Source organism: Urocampus carinirostris, chromosome 18 (assembly GCF_059441175.1).
Source record: "Urocampus carinirostris isolate Australia breed hairy pipefish chromosome 18, RoL_Ucar_1.0, whole genome shotgun sequence".
Taxonomy (NCBI): Eukaryota; Metazoa; Chordata; class Actinopteri; order Syngnathiformes; family Syngnathidae; genus Urocampus; species Urocampus carinirostris.
This window is the reverse complement of record NC_142366.1, coordinates 6,403,804-6,416,553: the sequence shown is the minus strand read 5'-3', so window position 1 is coordinate 6,416,553 and position 12,750 is coordinate 6,403,804. Positions and strand designations below refer to the sequence as shown.

At 41.2% G+C, this 12,750-nt stretch overlaps 1 protein-coding gene across 2 annotated transcripts in view; it reads left to right on the top strand.

Moving 5' to 3' along the window:
- The first annotated feature begins 3,228 nt into the window (after positions 1–3,228).
- tmtopsb (teleost multiple tissue opsin b) overlaps positions 3,229–12,750 on the top strand; it is a 33,742-nt gene continuing 24,220 nt past the window's right edge. For both annotated transcript variants that reach the window (XM_088322354.1, XM_088322353.1), the window contains exon 1: positions 3,229–3,790. In XM_088322354.1, coding sequence (XP_088178480.1) covers positions 3,451–3,790 — 340 coding nt within the window. In that variant the 5' untranslated portion in view covers positions 3,229–3,450. The remainder of the gene's footprint in view (positions 3,791–12,750) is intronic.

Below are 12,750 nucleotides of genomic sequence, written 5' to 3'. Positions count from 1 at the left end.
AAAAAAAAGAATGGAAATTTCAAACCCCTTTTTCTTCTCCGGACTTATGCACATGAATTAAATTTCTGAATTATAAGTTCAATGCATGCATGTGACTTTCGAATGTGAAATGGAAAATTATGCATTAAACATAATTATTTAATTTTCCAGTCTATTGGCCTTTTGGGGTCTTAAACATGTAAGATAAGAGGCAAGTTATTGTTTTATTATTTTTTTAATTTGAAAAAAATATTAGTGTAATTTTTAAAGCTCTAAGAATAATTATTGTTAACAGTGTTCATTAAATCCTTGTAATGTTTTCGTCTTTGGGTCTTCAGCGTATGTGTGGAGGATAAAAAAATGATCTAAAAACCTGTCATATGAGTGTATGACGTATGGTATTTTCTGGCCTACAAAGCGCACCTAAACAAACAAATTTGCCAGAAATTCGAAAGTGCGCCTAGTATTCCAGTGCGCCTTAAAGACCGGAAATAAGGTAAATAAAATTAAAAATGCATAACTACAATGCGTTAAGTTAAACTTTAGTAGACACGCAAAATACGGAGAAAAGACATCAATGGATTTTGAACTCGCAAGGTGACCAGGGGAGGAAATCTTCAGGTAAAAAAGTCCGTTCTTGCGGTCTTTCGCTGAGCCCTTTCTTTTCATTTTATGTCTCAGGTTACAAAAGAAGATCCAGTGTGGTAATCAAAGAACAGCAACATGATTGTGCACAAATAGACAAAATAAGGGTTAGGGTTAGGGTTAGGGTTAGGCATCCCATGAACTCACTTTGTCCAATATTAAAAACGGAAAAAACGTATCGTAACTAAATGTGTCAACATAGGGAAACCATTTATTAATTAATCAATTTCATTTTTTTCCTTAATTTTATGTTCTATAAAAAACATTTTTCTAATTTTCTGAAGTTTTATTTTTATATGCAACCTCACTCTTATTGTTGTTTAAATTTTTATGTGTCTGATAGTCGAGTGCGCCTTATACCGTATATGGATAACCCTTCATGAAGGAATATTTTTGAGGGTGCGTTTTTAATAAGGTGCGCGTATTAATCGTGAAAATACGTAGATTTATGATTATTATTGTGTATTTCTTGATTATAAGAACCATAAACAAAAACATTTTATTTAGTGAAGAAAATAAGTATTTGAACACCTGTGTATCATCTAGAATTCTGACCGTGAAAGACCTGTTAGTCAGCAAATTAGAAGTCCACCTGCACTCCATGTATCATCCTGAATCAGATGCACCTATTCAAGGTTGTTAGCTGCATGAAGAGACGTGTCCACCCCATACAATTAGTAAGACTTGAACGTGTAACACGGCAAAGACCAAAGAGCTGTCCAAAGACACCAGCTTGGTGAAAAAAGGTCCACTGTTGGAGCAATCATTAGAAAATGGAAGAAGCTAAACATGACGGTCAATCTCAATCGGAGTGGAGCCCCATGCAAGTTATCACCTCGTGGGGTCTCAATGATTCGAAAAAAGGTGAGGAATCAGCCCAGAATTACACAACAAAAGTTGTGGTTTGGGTTAGGGTTAGGGTTAGGGTTAGGGTTAGAACGCCACAAAAGTTTTTTGTTTTTTTTGAAGGGTCGTCGATACTTCGCAGATTTTCACTTTTAGCGGGTGGTTTTGGTCCCCATTAACCGGGTCTAAAAAAGAATAATTAAAAAAAAAAGATTAAAAAAAAGTTTTTTGTTTTTTTTTTGAAGGTGCGCCGCTACTTCGCGGATTTTCACTTTTAGCGGGTGGTTTTGGTCCCCATTAACCGCTATAACCGAGGTCTTACTGTATAATGGATGCAAGACTGTGTACAAAGGATAGATGTGAAAGGCGAAGGATAGATGTGAAAGGCGAAGGATAGTTAAGAATGATTGATATCGACGCAAAAGATGCGGAGAGGGCAAACCAGTGTATGCTGTCGGGCCTCTTAACTGATATAAAGGGTTGCTTGGCATAGCAACTTACCCCTTCTTGTGCTGGGGGCTTAATGTTCATTGTCAGATTGGGAAGAGCAAAGGGGAAAAAATGCTTTGGTGAATGTGAGTGTGTTCTTGACTCTAGCAACCTACCACTTGGAGGATATCGCTTCGATAGATAGATAGATAGATAGATAGATAGATAGATAGATAGATAGATAGATAGATAGATAGATAGATAGATAGATAGATAGATAGATAGATAGATAGATAGATAGATAGATAGATAGATAGATAGATAGATAGATAGATAGATAGATAGATAGATAGATAGATAGATAGATAGATAGATAGATAGATAGATAGATAGATAGATGGATGGATGGATGGATGGATGGATGGATGGATGGATGGATAGATAGATAGATAGATAGATAGATAGATAGATAGATAGATAGATAGATAGATAGATAGATAGATAGATAGATAGATAGATGGATAGATGGATAGATAGATAGATAGATAGATAGATAGATAGATAGATAGATAGATAGATAGATAGATAGTGTCACAGATGCCATGGCGCCCAATTGGTCCCCGCTGTGTGGCGCCAGGTTCTGTCACGGTTGCCACGGCGCCCAATTGGCCCCACCCAAGGACACCAACTGAAACACGTTGACAGATTGCTCCCTGACTACTTAAACGTTGTCTGTGAGTTGCCTGGTGTCGGAGCGTCTGCGAAACTCCTGCTAAACTCTGTTGTGATAAGTCAAGCCCTGTGAATCCCTGTTTTGCCTTTGTTATTTGCTCTTGTTTTGCAAAGCCCTCTGAATCCCCGTTTTGCCTGTGTTTTTACACTTGTTTTGCCAAGCCCTGTGAAGCTCCGTTTTTGCCTGTGTTTTGCTCCTGTTTTGTTCTTGCCCTGACCTGTTTGATTTTGACCACTTCCTCGTGGCAATCAATCTACTTCCGCGACCAACGGTCCACGGATTGAGTGTGCGCTCATTCCTCTTCTCCCCAACAAACTGCGAGTAACGTTACGCGACTGGGTACTGCTCCCTGTTTCCTGTTCTGGTTCGTGACAGACAGATAGATAGATAGAAAGATAGATACATTTACAAAAAAAGAAAAATAATAACACACACAAACACACGTTGGGGGAGGGGGGCGGTGCATGTGAGGTGGTTCCAAATAGGGGTGGTGGGGGCTGGTTTTTATCCAGTCTCAGCGGCGCAGCGGGCGATAAAAGCGCAGACATGCGAAGAGGGAAAGCACGGAGCGCGCGCACCCGAGGGGCGGAGCTGCCACAACACCTGGGTCCTTTTTCCACACTGAACCCAACCGAACCTCCAGCCAAAGCTCCACCCGGTCCACTTCCCCATCCCAATTCATCCGCCGACCCCCCTTCAACCATGCATACCCCGTGCGTAAATACGCGCGGGCGGCACGGATCGCGTCGCGCGCCTCTTCTTCGCTTTCCTTTTCAAATGGCTTGAGTGAGCAATCCGAACCGAAGCCAACCGAACTCATGATCGACGACTCCCCCTCTTCGGTCGATTACGAGGAGGCGAGCGCGTCGCCGTCCCCGGTGCCGTCCACACTCAGCCCGACGGGTCACCTGCTGGTGGCGGTGTGCTTGGGCTTGATCGGAACATTGGGTTTTGCATGTAATGTTCTGGTTCTGGCCATGTTCGTTCGGTATCGGGCTCTACGTACGCCCATGAACTTGTTTTTAGCGAGCATTGCGCTCAGTGACCTGCTGGTGAGCGTGCTCGGGACGCCGTTCAGTTTTGCAGCAAGCCTGAGAGGACGATGGCTCATTGGACGCGCCGGCTGCGTATGGTACGGCTTCGTCAACGCCTGCTTGGGTAAGATAAACCCCTCATTACAACCTTTTGGTTCTTTTCCCCTGTCTCTGGATACAAGGGTCGCAAACCTTTTGAAGTTGAGAACTACTTTTTGTTATTGATTGGCCCGAAATTAAAATTATTAATGAAAAACGATCTACCCATCTATATTCTGCACTACATATCCTCACTAGGGTCTAGGGCAGGGGTCAAAAACCTTTTTGACCCAAAGAGCAATAAAAGCAAAACATGTTTCAAAAAGACATTGAGAGGGCTACACCATATATTTTCAGACAATATTCAACTGCCAAACACGCTCTGTAGACAAAATCTTATTGTTCGCCACATTTCATTCCACTGTGTGTCATTTGATGATTTAATGAAATTTATGAAATTGTAATAATGCCAAATCCTGTGTCCCAAATCAATGTAAATATGCCATTTACAATTTGTCCATCTTAAGTTAAGAGTGTTGGGGCAATTTTTTCCATGAAATTTGTCCTTAATAACGGTTTCAAAACAATGTGCATGCAAAGTTCTTTTGTAAAAATGTCACAAATTACTGCAAACGATAAGCATATCGTCATATTCAATTTCGGTGTAGACTGCACTGAGCGAGAGAGAGAGAGAGAGAGAGAGAGAGAGAGAGAGAGAGAGAGAGAGAGAGAGAGAGAGAGAGAGAGAAGGAAGTGCCTTGCGCTGTGTGCAGGGATCCCCCCACCTGTACTGCTCACCCAATCAAAGTTGTTTGCCGGCGTTTTTATTTATCAGTTTAAATGGTTTCTTGTCGAACTTCTGTATTAAGTTGCTTCGGCTTTATATGGACCAAAATCGGGATGATATCACTTGACTTTGGAACGCCACAGACAGAGATGTGCAATAGTTACATATGTACTCATGAAAAGAGCCATATATGGCTCCCGAGCCATATGTTCCCTACCCCTGGTCTAGGGGGTGCTGGAGTCCATCCCAGCCGTCTTCGAGCAGTGGGCAGGGGACACTCTGAACTGGTTGCCAGTCAGTCGCAGGGCACACGGAGACAGACAAACTCACTTGCTCATTCACACTGAGAGACAATTTGGACCCGACAATCAACATGACATGCATGGAATTGAATCCGGGAGCTGTGCAGTAACGCACTAACCACTCATCCGCTGTGCCGCCTATTAATTAATACACTTGTACATTCTAAAACAACAACTATTAAAAGTTCCCTGCAGGCCTTTCACGAGACATGTCAATCCTTTTTATCACACATAGACACCCTGCAGTTTGATATAGTTTAGATAGATTAGTTTTATATCTCATGATCATTAGCTCTAAGCTGCCCCACTCCCTTTTATTTTATTATAAGTTATTATTATTTTTGTTTGCTTCTCTCTGGTATACCCATTATCATTAGTAAATTAATGGATTATTGCTGTTAATAAAGGTGGGTTGTATGATTTGAGGTGTCATTCAAAAGTTTAAATTTCAAATTTTCTCTAAAAAAGTATGAGTTGAAAAATGCCCCACTTAGTTCAAAGAGCCTTTATATGTTTTTTTCCACCGTGCCTATCTGCTCTAATCTTCCTTTTATTATCAGTGTTCTGGACACAGAGCGCATTATTCGGAAGTGAAGGAGGCTGGGGTTTGAGGGGTAAAGATTGATATCACGCACGTGATTGAGGATTTCTTTTACTACAGGTTGAAAATGGTGAAAGGAAGAAAAGGTCTGTTTCAAATACATTCTAAATGCCAACCCAAACCCCTAAAAAGTGAAAGAGGAAGCGTTTATTTGAGCAACAAAAGAAGCTGATATGATGATTTCAGCCAAAAGATGGCGTCAGAAAGAAAAATATTTTGTTTCATTCACCACTTTTAATCTTTGGATTTACATGTTGTATAACTACTATACATCTATTGCTTTTCCTATTTTAGTTATTTACTTAATATTTTTTTTAGTTTTCTGGATGGTGTAAACGTGTGACAAAGTGTGTTGTTTAGGTGGGAAATGGCATATATATATATACATGTTGCTTCTCAATGGAGCCACCTATGTTTAGAACTTTAATTTTTCGTTTCACGGTTAAAGAGGAAATGTAAATAAAATATTTGAAATATAAAATACATTGCTACAATGTTATCACCAGGTTGTAATTATTAGAAGTTAAGTCAACCACAAAAAATGTGCTAATAAATAGCACTTTATCTACTAGAAAATCTCTGATGAGCTATTATCAGAACCTGTTTACAGGCTAGTCATGTGTTTGTAGGGGTCCCATGGTAGTGGTAAGATTGAGCCTAAAAAAATCATGCCAACCCGACCCAAGTTGCGGGCATGTAAACCCGAACCCGACGGATTAACTTGATTTAATAAATGAGCCCGAAACAAACCCTAAGCTTTAATTTGCCGCCAAAGTAAACACGAAGCTTTACTCCATACTTCAGCCCCGATCTGTGCATTTTGTCTGAACTAAGAAGCTTGGGGTTTACTTAGGGCTGAGTCCCTCAAATCAAGTGTGCACTGCAAGTGCAGCGCCTAAATGAACAGTTTGGCGAACCAAAGGAAAACTGAACAAAACAGCATTAGAAAGAAAATAAAATTTCCAGATTACAAGCAGCAAATAGTGAAATATTTGGCCAAAAAGCAGAAAGAAAGTTAATAAAGCCTGTAAGCTATTGGCAAGAAGCAGAAATGACGTCTAACGTGAGGGAGGTGGTGGAAGGAAGCCGCGCGTCTTTTACCTCAACTCCGACAAGGAAAATTTATTTGGAATTTGGGTTAAACTAATAGTTTGGTAACCATTTTCTTTATCTAAAAAAACTACCCGAGTTAAAGTAAGTGCATGCAGTGTATATCCTCCACGAAGAAAAAAAAAGTTAAGTCAAGTCTTGTTAATTTGTATAGACCTTAATCTCAAAGACACTCAAAGGGCTGCACAGATCACAGATTATTGCAAACCACAGACTATTATGACACCATCCCCTGATTTAAAACCTACATGAACAACAACCAACAACAACACAAAAACAGCGAGAGAGAAGCCCGACCAGCCCGACTTACTAATTGACGTTTTAAGCCGAACCCGGCCTGAAGTTCGGGTAGGGTTCAAGCCCGGGAGCCATGATCTTACCTCAAGCTCACGGGCACACCATTGGGGTCCCTTGCTCTGGTTCAATAGGGCTCAGAAAACCAAGTGGTTTAATGCCTCTTGGTAGCAAATGTGAGATTGGGAAGATGTATTTTTAGTTGACCATGGCCAAAGGTTGGCAACCCAACATGTTGAAAGAGCCGTGTTGAAAAAAACAAAAGAAAACAAAACATATATTTGGAGTCACACAAAAATAAAGCTTTATATGGGCTTATAAGGAAGGGTTTGGTTTTCCTTTTTCTACCCTATTTTGTTTTTTGCTACTATTGTACCGCATTTTGGTGACCAGTGTGAGGATCAGGACCAGAAGAAGCAAAATGTAGCTTGCTCCAAGAAAAGAAAAAAGTGGTGTATTTTTTTTCTATGTTCCTCTTTTCTGTTTTACCGCATCCTGGTGGCCAGTGTGACATCAGGAGTAGCACAATGAAGCTTGCAGTAAAAATAAAAACAGGTTTCATTTTCTCTTCTTTCCTCTTATCCATTTTTTTTTCAAGTATTGTGCTGTTTCCAGGTGGCCAATGTGGGATCAGGAGCAGCACAATGAGGCTTGCAGCACAGAACAGGGTTTCGTTTTCTTTACTTTCTTCTATTACGATTTTCTTTTTCAAGTATTTAAACTTCTCCTGGTGGCTAGTGTGGGAGCAGGAGCAGGACAATGAAGCTTGTAATAAATAAAATAAAATTCCAGGTTGAATACTTTCCTATTCTTAATGTGTTTGCCTCATAGCTGGCTTGTTGGCGTTGGCTTACCGGCTGACGAGCTATTGTGTAAAAAGAAAAATTAGATTTCATTTTCATCGACTTTCTTATTTCTGATTTTTAATTCTTTTACTTTGCTTGACCTTGGCATGTCGTTAGCTTTCCATGTAACAGGCTCCTGTGTAAAAAACAAACAAAACTATATTTCCTTCTCATCTACTTTCCTTTTTTCCGATTGTTTTTTTTTGTGTTTGTATTTTTTGCTGTAGTTGAACCTGGCAAATTGTCATTAGCTTATCGGCTAATGAGCAATTGTGTGAAAAATCATCTACTTTTTTTCTTTTCTGATTTTTTTTTCTCTGCTATGCTTAACCTTGGCGAGTGGTTAGCTTGTCAGCTAACGAGCTCTTGGTCGCAATTAGCCCATGGTCGGCAGTTAACGGTCGAAAGGCAGAGTAATCATCGGCCTCTTCAGCAAGCTTGTCACTTGAAAAGGATATGTGGCGGGAATCAATTTGCATAAATAAGTATTCAGTGTTTTTAAAAAAAGAATAATTACTTTTAAGTTATGCAACCCATCTTTGTAACTTCTCCCAATGAATACAAAATAAAACACAATTTTTTGTCTTATTCTCAACAAAACTACACAAGTCAGCTTACCGTTAGCTTAACGCTAGCATCATGCCAGCATATCAAATTGAATTGGTGTTGTGATTTTTTTACCGTCGCATATTGTAAAAAAAAAATTGATTAGCAAAGCATGATAAAAAACACAAAGAGGGCATATTCTTTATCTTCTGGATAGAAACTCTTATTCATAAAAGGAGCCACAACAAAACAAAAACTTGCTAATCATTAAAAAAATCACAAGGATTAGCTCTATTTATAAATGGATATAGAGTTTTACTCCCTCCAGGCCAACAGGTGGCTCTTCATTGGGAATTGGCAAGCCTTTCAAATCAACCAGAAATGAGAAAGATGTTCTTTTTTTATTTGAACAAACTTTAACTTATTACGCAAATAAATAGCATTTTAAGAAAAGCTACTAAAAATCCTAAAAAATAACATTGTAAATATTAGCTTTGTGCTATTTGGGGATTTATTGACGTTTAACTCACACAGAGCCAACAGGTGGCACTGTATTGGATAATTGCTAAGATGTGTGCACTAATCAGAAGCTAGATGAAGGTCAAATATTTTTTAAATGCTTTATTGAACATATCCAAAACATTTCCGTACAAACATCTTACCACAGTTTTGCGTGAACAGAACATTCAAATTGTATTACAAATCAAAATACCAATAGAGAAAATGACAAACGACAAATAAAACAAAACAAAAAAACAGGAAAAAAAAACATGCCAGGGGGGAAACAGAAAGTTACATAAAAATGCCAAAATGTTTGCAAATGTTAGTTGTTTTAATGGCCTTCTGGTTCAGGGAAAGCTTTATGGATACAATGTAATGTTTCACATTGGAAGAAGGTAATGAAGGAAATTTTTCTACTTTTGAATTTGCATTAGTGGATGTGGAGTTTCGCCATGATGGTAATGAGATTGACAATAAAGGTTCTATTTGGCTTTAACTTACATGTTTAGAGTCATATATGGCAAGTATAATATTTTTCCAAATTAATTGGAACCCATTGTCAATCTTATCAGCAATAAAGTGACAGATTTTCAGACCATAATTCTTTCACCTCAGGCAGAGCAAAAATAAATGTGTTACAGTTTCCGTATCAGCGGAGCAAAATGTACATTTAACATCTTATATCTTTGTTGAATCTTTCTGCCATATGCAATGTGGCGGGGTTGTTTTTAAAGACATTAACCCAGTACACAAAAAGGAAATTCGAGGGAAGATCCATCCATCCATACATTATCTGTACTGCTTATCCTAAGTAGAGTCGCGGGGGTAATGAAGTCCATCTCAGCTGTCCTCAGGCAGTGGGCAGGCGACACCTTGAACTGGTTGCAAGCCAGTCGCTGGGCACACAGAGACAGACAACTCACTCGCTCATTCACACCTAGGGAAAATTTGGACCGGCCAATTAACCTGACATGCATGATTTTTTTGGAATGTGGGAGGAAACCAGAATGCCCGGAGGGAAGTCACTCAGGCATGGGAGAACATGCAAACTCCAGATAGATAGATAGATAGATAGATAGATAGATAGATGGATAGATAGATAGATAGATAGATAGATAGATAGATAGATAGATACTTTATTCATCCCCGAAGGGAAATTCACATTTCCAGCAGCATCCCTTCGCTGAGAACAATACAATAATAAAGCAAAAAGAATACAATATACAAATACCCAGTGTGACGCGCAAATGCCCACTGTAGCGTGTTATATAGAATAACTAAATAGTGCTACACAGAATACATATTGCAATAAGATTCGGTAATATGCAATGTAGGTGGTGTGGTTTACTGTGGGCTTTTACTCTGCCGGGTAGAGTTAAAGAGCCTCATGGCATGAGGAAGAAAAGATCTCTTCAGTCTGTCCGTAGTACAAGACAGTGACAACAGTCTGTCGCTGAAAGTGCTCTTCTGTCTGGAGATAATGCTGTGTAGTGGATGCGATGGATTGTCCATGCTTGACCGCAGCTTTTCCAGTGCCCGTCTCTCAGCTACTGTTGTTAGGCTGTCCAGCTCTTTGCCCACAACAGAGCTCGCTTTCCTAGCCAGTTTATTGAGACGAGAGGCATCCTTCTTCTTGACGCTGCCTCCCCAACACGCTGTCGCATAGAAGAGGGCGCTTGCCACAACTGTCTCATAGAATATTTTCAGGAGCTTTTTGCAGATTTTGAAGGAGGCCAGCCTTCTGAGGAAGTAAAGTCGGCTTTGCCCTTTCCTCCATAGAGCTTCTGTGTTGGCAGTCCAGTCCAGTTTGTTGTCCAGCTGCACACCCAGGTATTTGTAGGTCTAGACAAATTCTACACATTCTCCTTTGATGGTTACAGGAACCGGGCGAGTTCTGGTTCTCCTGAAGTCAAGTCAAGTCAAGTCATTTTTATTTGTATAGCCCTTAATCACAATTAGTCTCTAAGGGCTTCACAAGTTATTACATATAAGAAGTTTAGGTTACTCGTATGCTATAGAGTAGAAGTGAGTTTTAAGCCCAGATTTAAACATTTCCACCGAGGTTGCAGATCGGATCTCAGGGGGAAGAGCATTCCACAACACCGGTGCCCGGATGGAGAACGCTCTCGAACCAGCGGAACACTTCTTGGCTCTTGGGATCACCAGGAGACCGGCGCTCTCGGAACGAAGGCTTCGGGCCGGGACATAGGGAGAGATCAGATCTGAAAGATATGAGGGGGAAAGTCCATGTATGATTTTGTATAGTAGTAGGAGAACCTTAAAATCGCATCTTAGGCTAACAGGGAGCCAATGCAGGTTAGCCAAAATTGGGGTGATGTGATCGTACTTTTTTGTCCTTGTTAAAAGCCTCGCTGCAGCATTTTGTACCAGCTGAAGACTCTTGAGTCTGGTCATCGGAAGACCGGAAAGTAGTGCATTACAGTAGTCGAGACGGGAGGTAACAAACGCATGAATTATGATTTCCGCATCCGACTGAGAAAGTATAGGAAGAATTTTAGCAATGTTACGGAGATGGAAGAAAGCGGTAGTCCACCACCATCTCCCTGGTCTTGGTGGTGTTCAGGTGCAGGTGGTTTGCGTCGCTCCATCGGACAAAGTCCTGAATCAATTTCCTGTACTCCTCCTCCTGCCCATTTCTGATACATCCCACGATCGCAGTGTCGTCGGCAAACTTTTGCACATGGCAGGACTCAGAGTTGTACTTAAAGTCCGATGTATATAGAGTGAATAGGAACGGAGAGAGCACGGTCCCCTGCGGAGATCCTGTGCTGCTAACCACAGTGTCCGATGTACAGCCCCCCTGTTTCACATACTGGGGTCTGCCTGTCAGGTAGTCAGTTATCCATTCTACAAAGTGTGAGCTAACTCCCATCTCTGTCAGTTTGCTACTCAGTAGCAGAGGCTGTATGGTATTGAAGGCACTGGAGAAGTCCAAAAATGTAATCCTCACAGCCCCCTTAGCCCTATCCAGTGGGTCGATGGCGTGACGGACCTGTAGCCTCAGGTGGTGCAGCTACCTCCACACAGGGAGGCTACAGTAGCCGGACTTGAACCCTAAGCCTCTACACCGTAGGCTGCGCGCTAACCACCCATCTACCATGCCGCCTCAAAGGAAGATCTCATTATTAGCTGCAACCGCTTATCCTCAGTAGGGTCGCGGGGGTGCTGGAGCCCATCCCAGCAATCATCGGGCAGTGGGCAGGGGACACCCTGAACTGGTTGCCAGCCAATCGCAGGGCACACGGGGACAGACAACTCACTCGCTCATTCGCACCTAGGGACAATTCGGACCGGCCAATTCACCTGAAATGCATGTTTTTGGAATGTGGGAGGAAACCGGAGTGCCCGGAGGAAACCCACGCAAGCACGGGGAGAACATACAAACTCCGCACAGGACTTCTGGAGCTGGATTCGAACCCACGCAGGAGGTTCCCAAGACATGAACTGTGCCGCACATGCGCTAACCACTGCGCCGCTGTGGCAATGGAAGATAATAATGATAAAAAATAACATTGTAAACATCAGCTTTAAGTTTTTCATGGATTATTTTTACATTAAACTCCCTCCACGCCCAGAGGTGGTGCTTTACTGTGTGATTTGAAAGCCTTTTAAAGCAATTAAAAGTTAGAAGAAAGTCCAAATAAATGTAGCAATTTAGAGGGATCTAATAGTAAAGATAAAATACCATTGCAAACATTAGCTTTTTTTATTGATGTTGAATTTTCTCCATGCGCTGTATTGAATATTTTTTTAAGCTGTTTAAACCAAATCAGAAAACGGCAGCGCAGTGGTTAGCGCATGGGTTTCGGGCACTCCGGTTTCCTCCAGGCACTCCGGTTTCCTCCCACATTCCGAAAACATGCACGTCAGGTTGATTGGAAGGTCCAAATTGTCCTTAGGTGTGAATGAGCTAGTGAGTTGTTTGTCTCTGAGTGCCCTTGTCATGGAACAGAACAAGGACTCGGATCCAATAGCGTCAGTTAAAGGCTTTATTGTGACAAGATTCGGTGGAGCAGGCTTGGGACGTCGAGCCTTGGC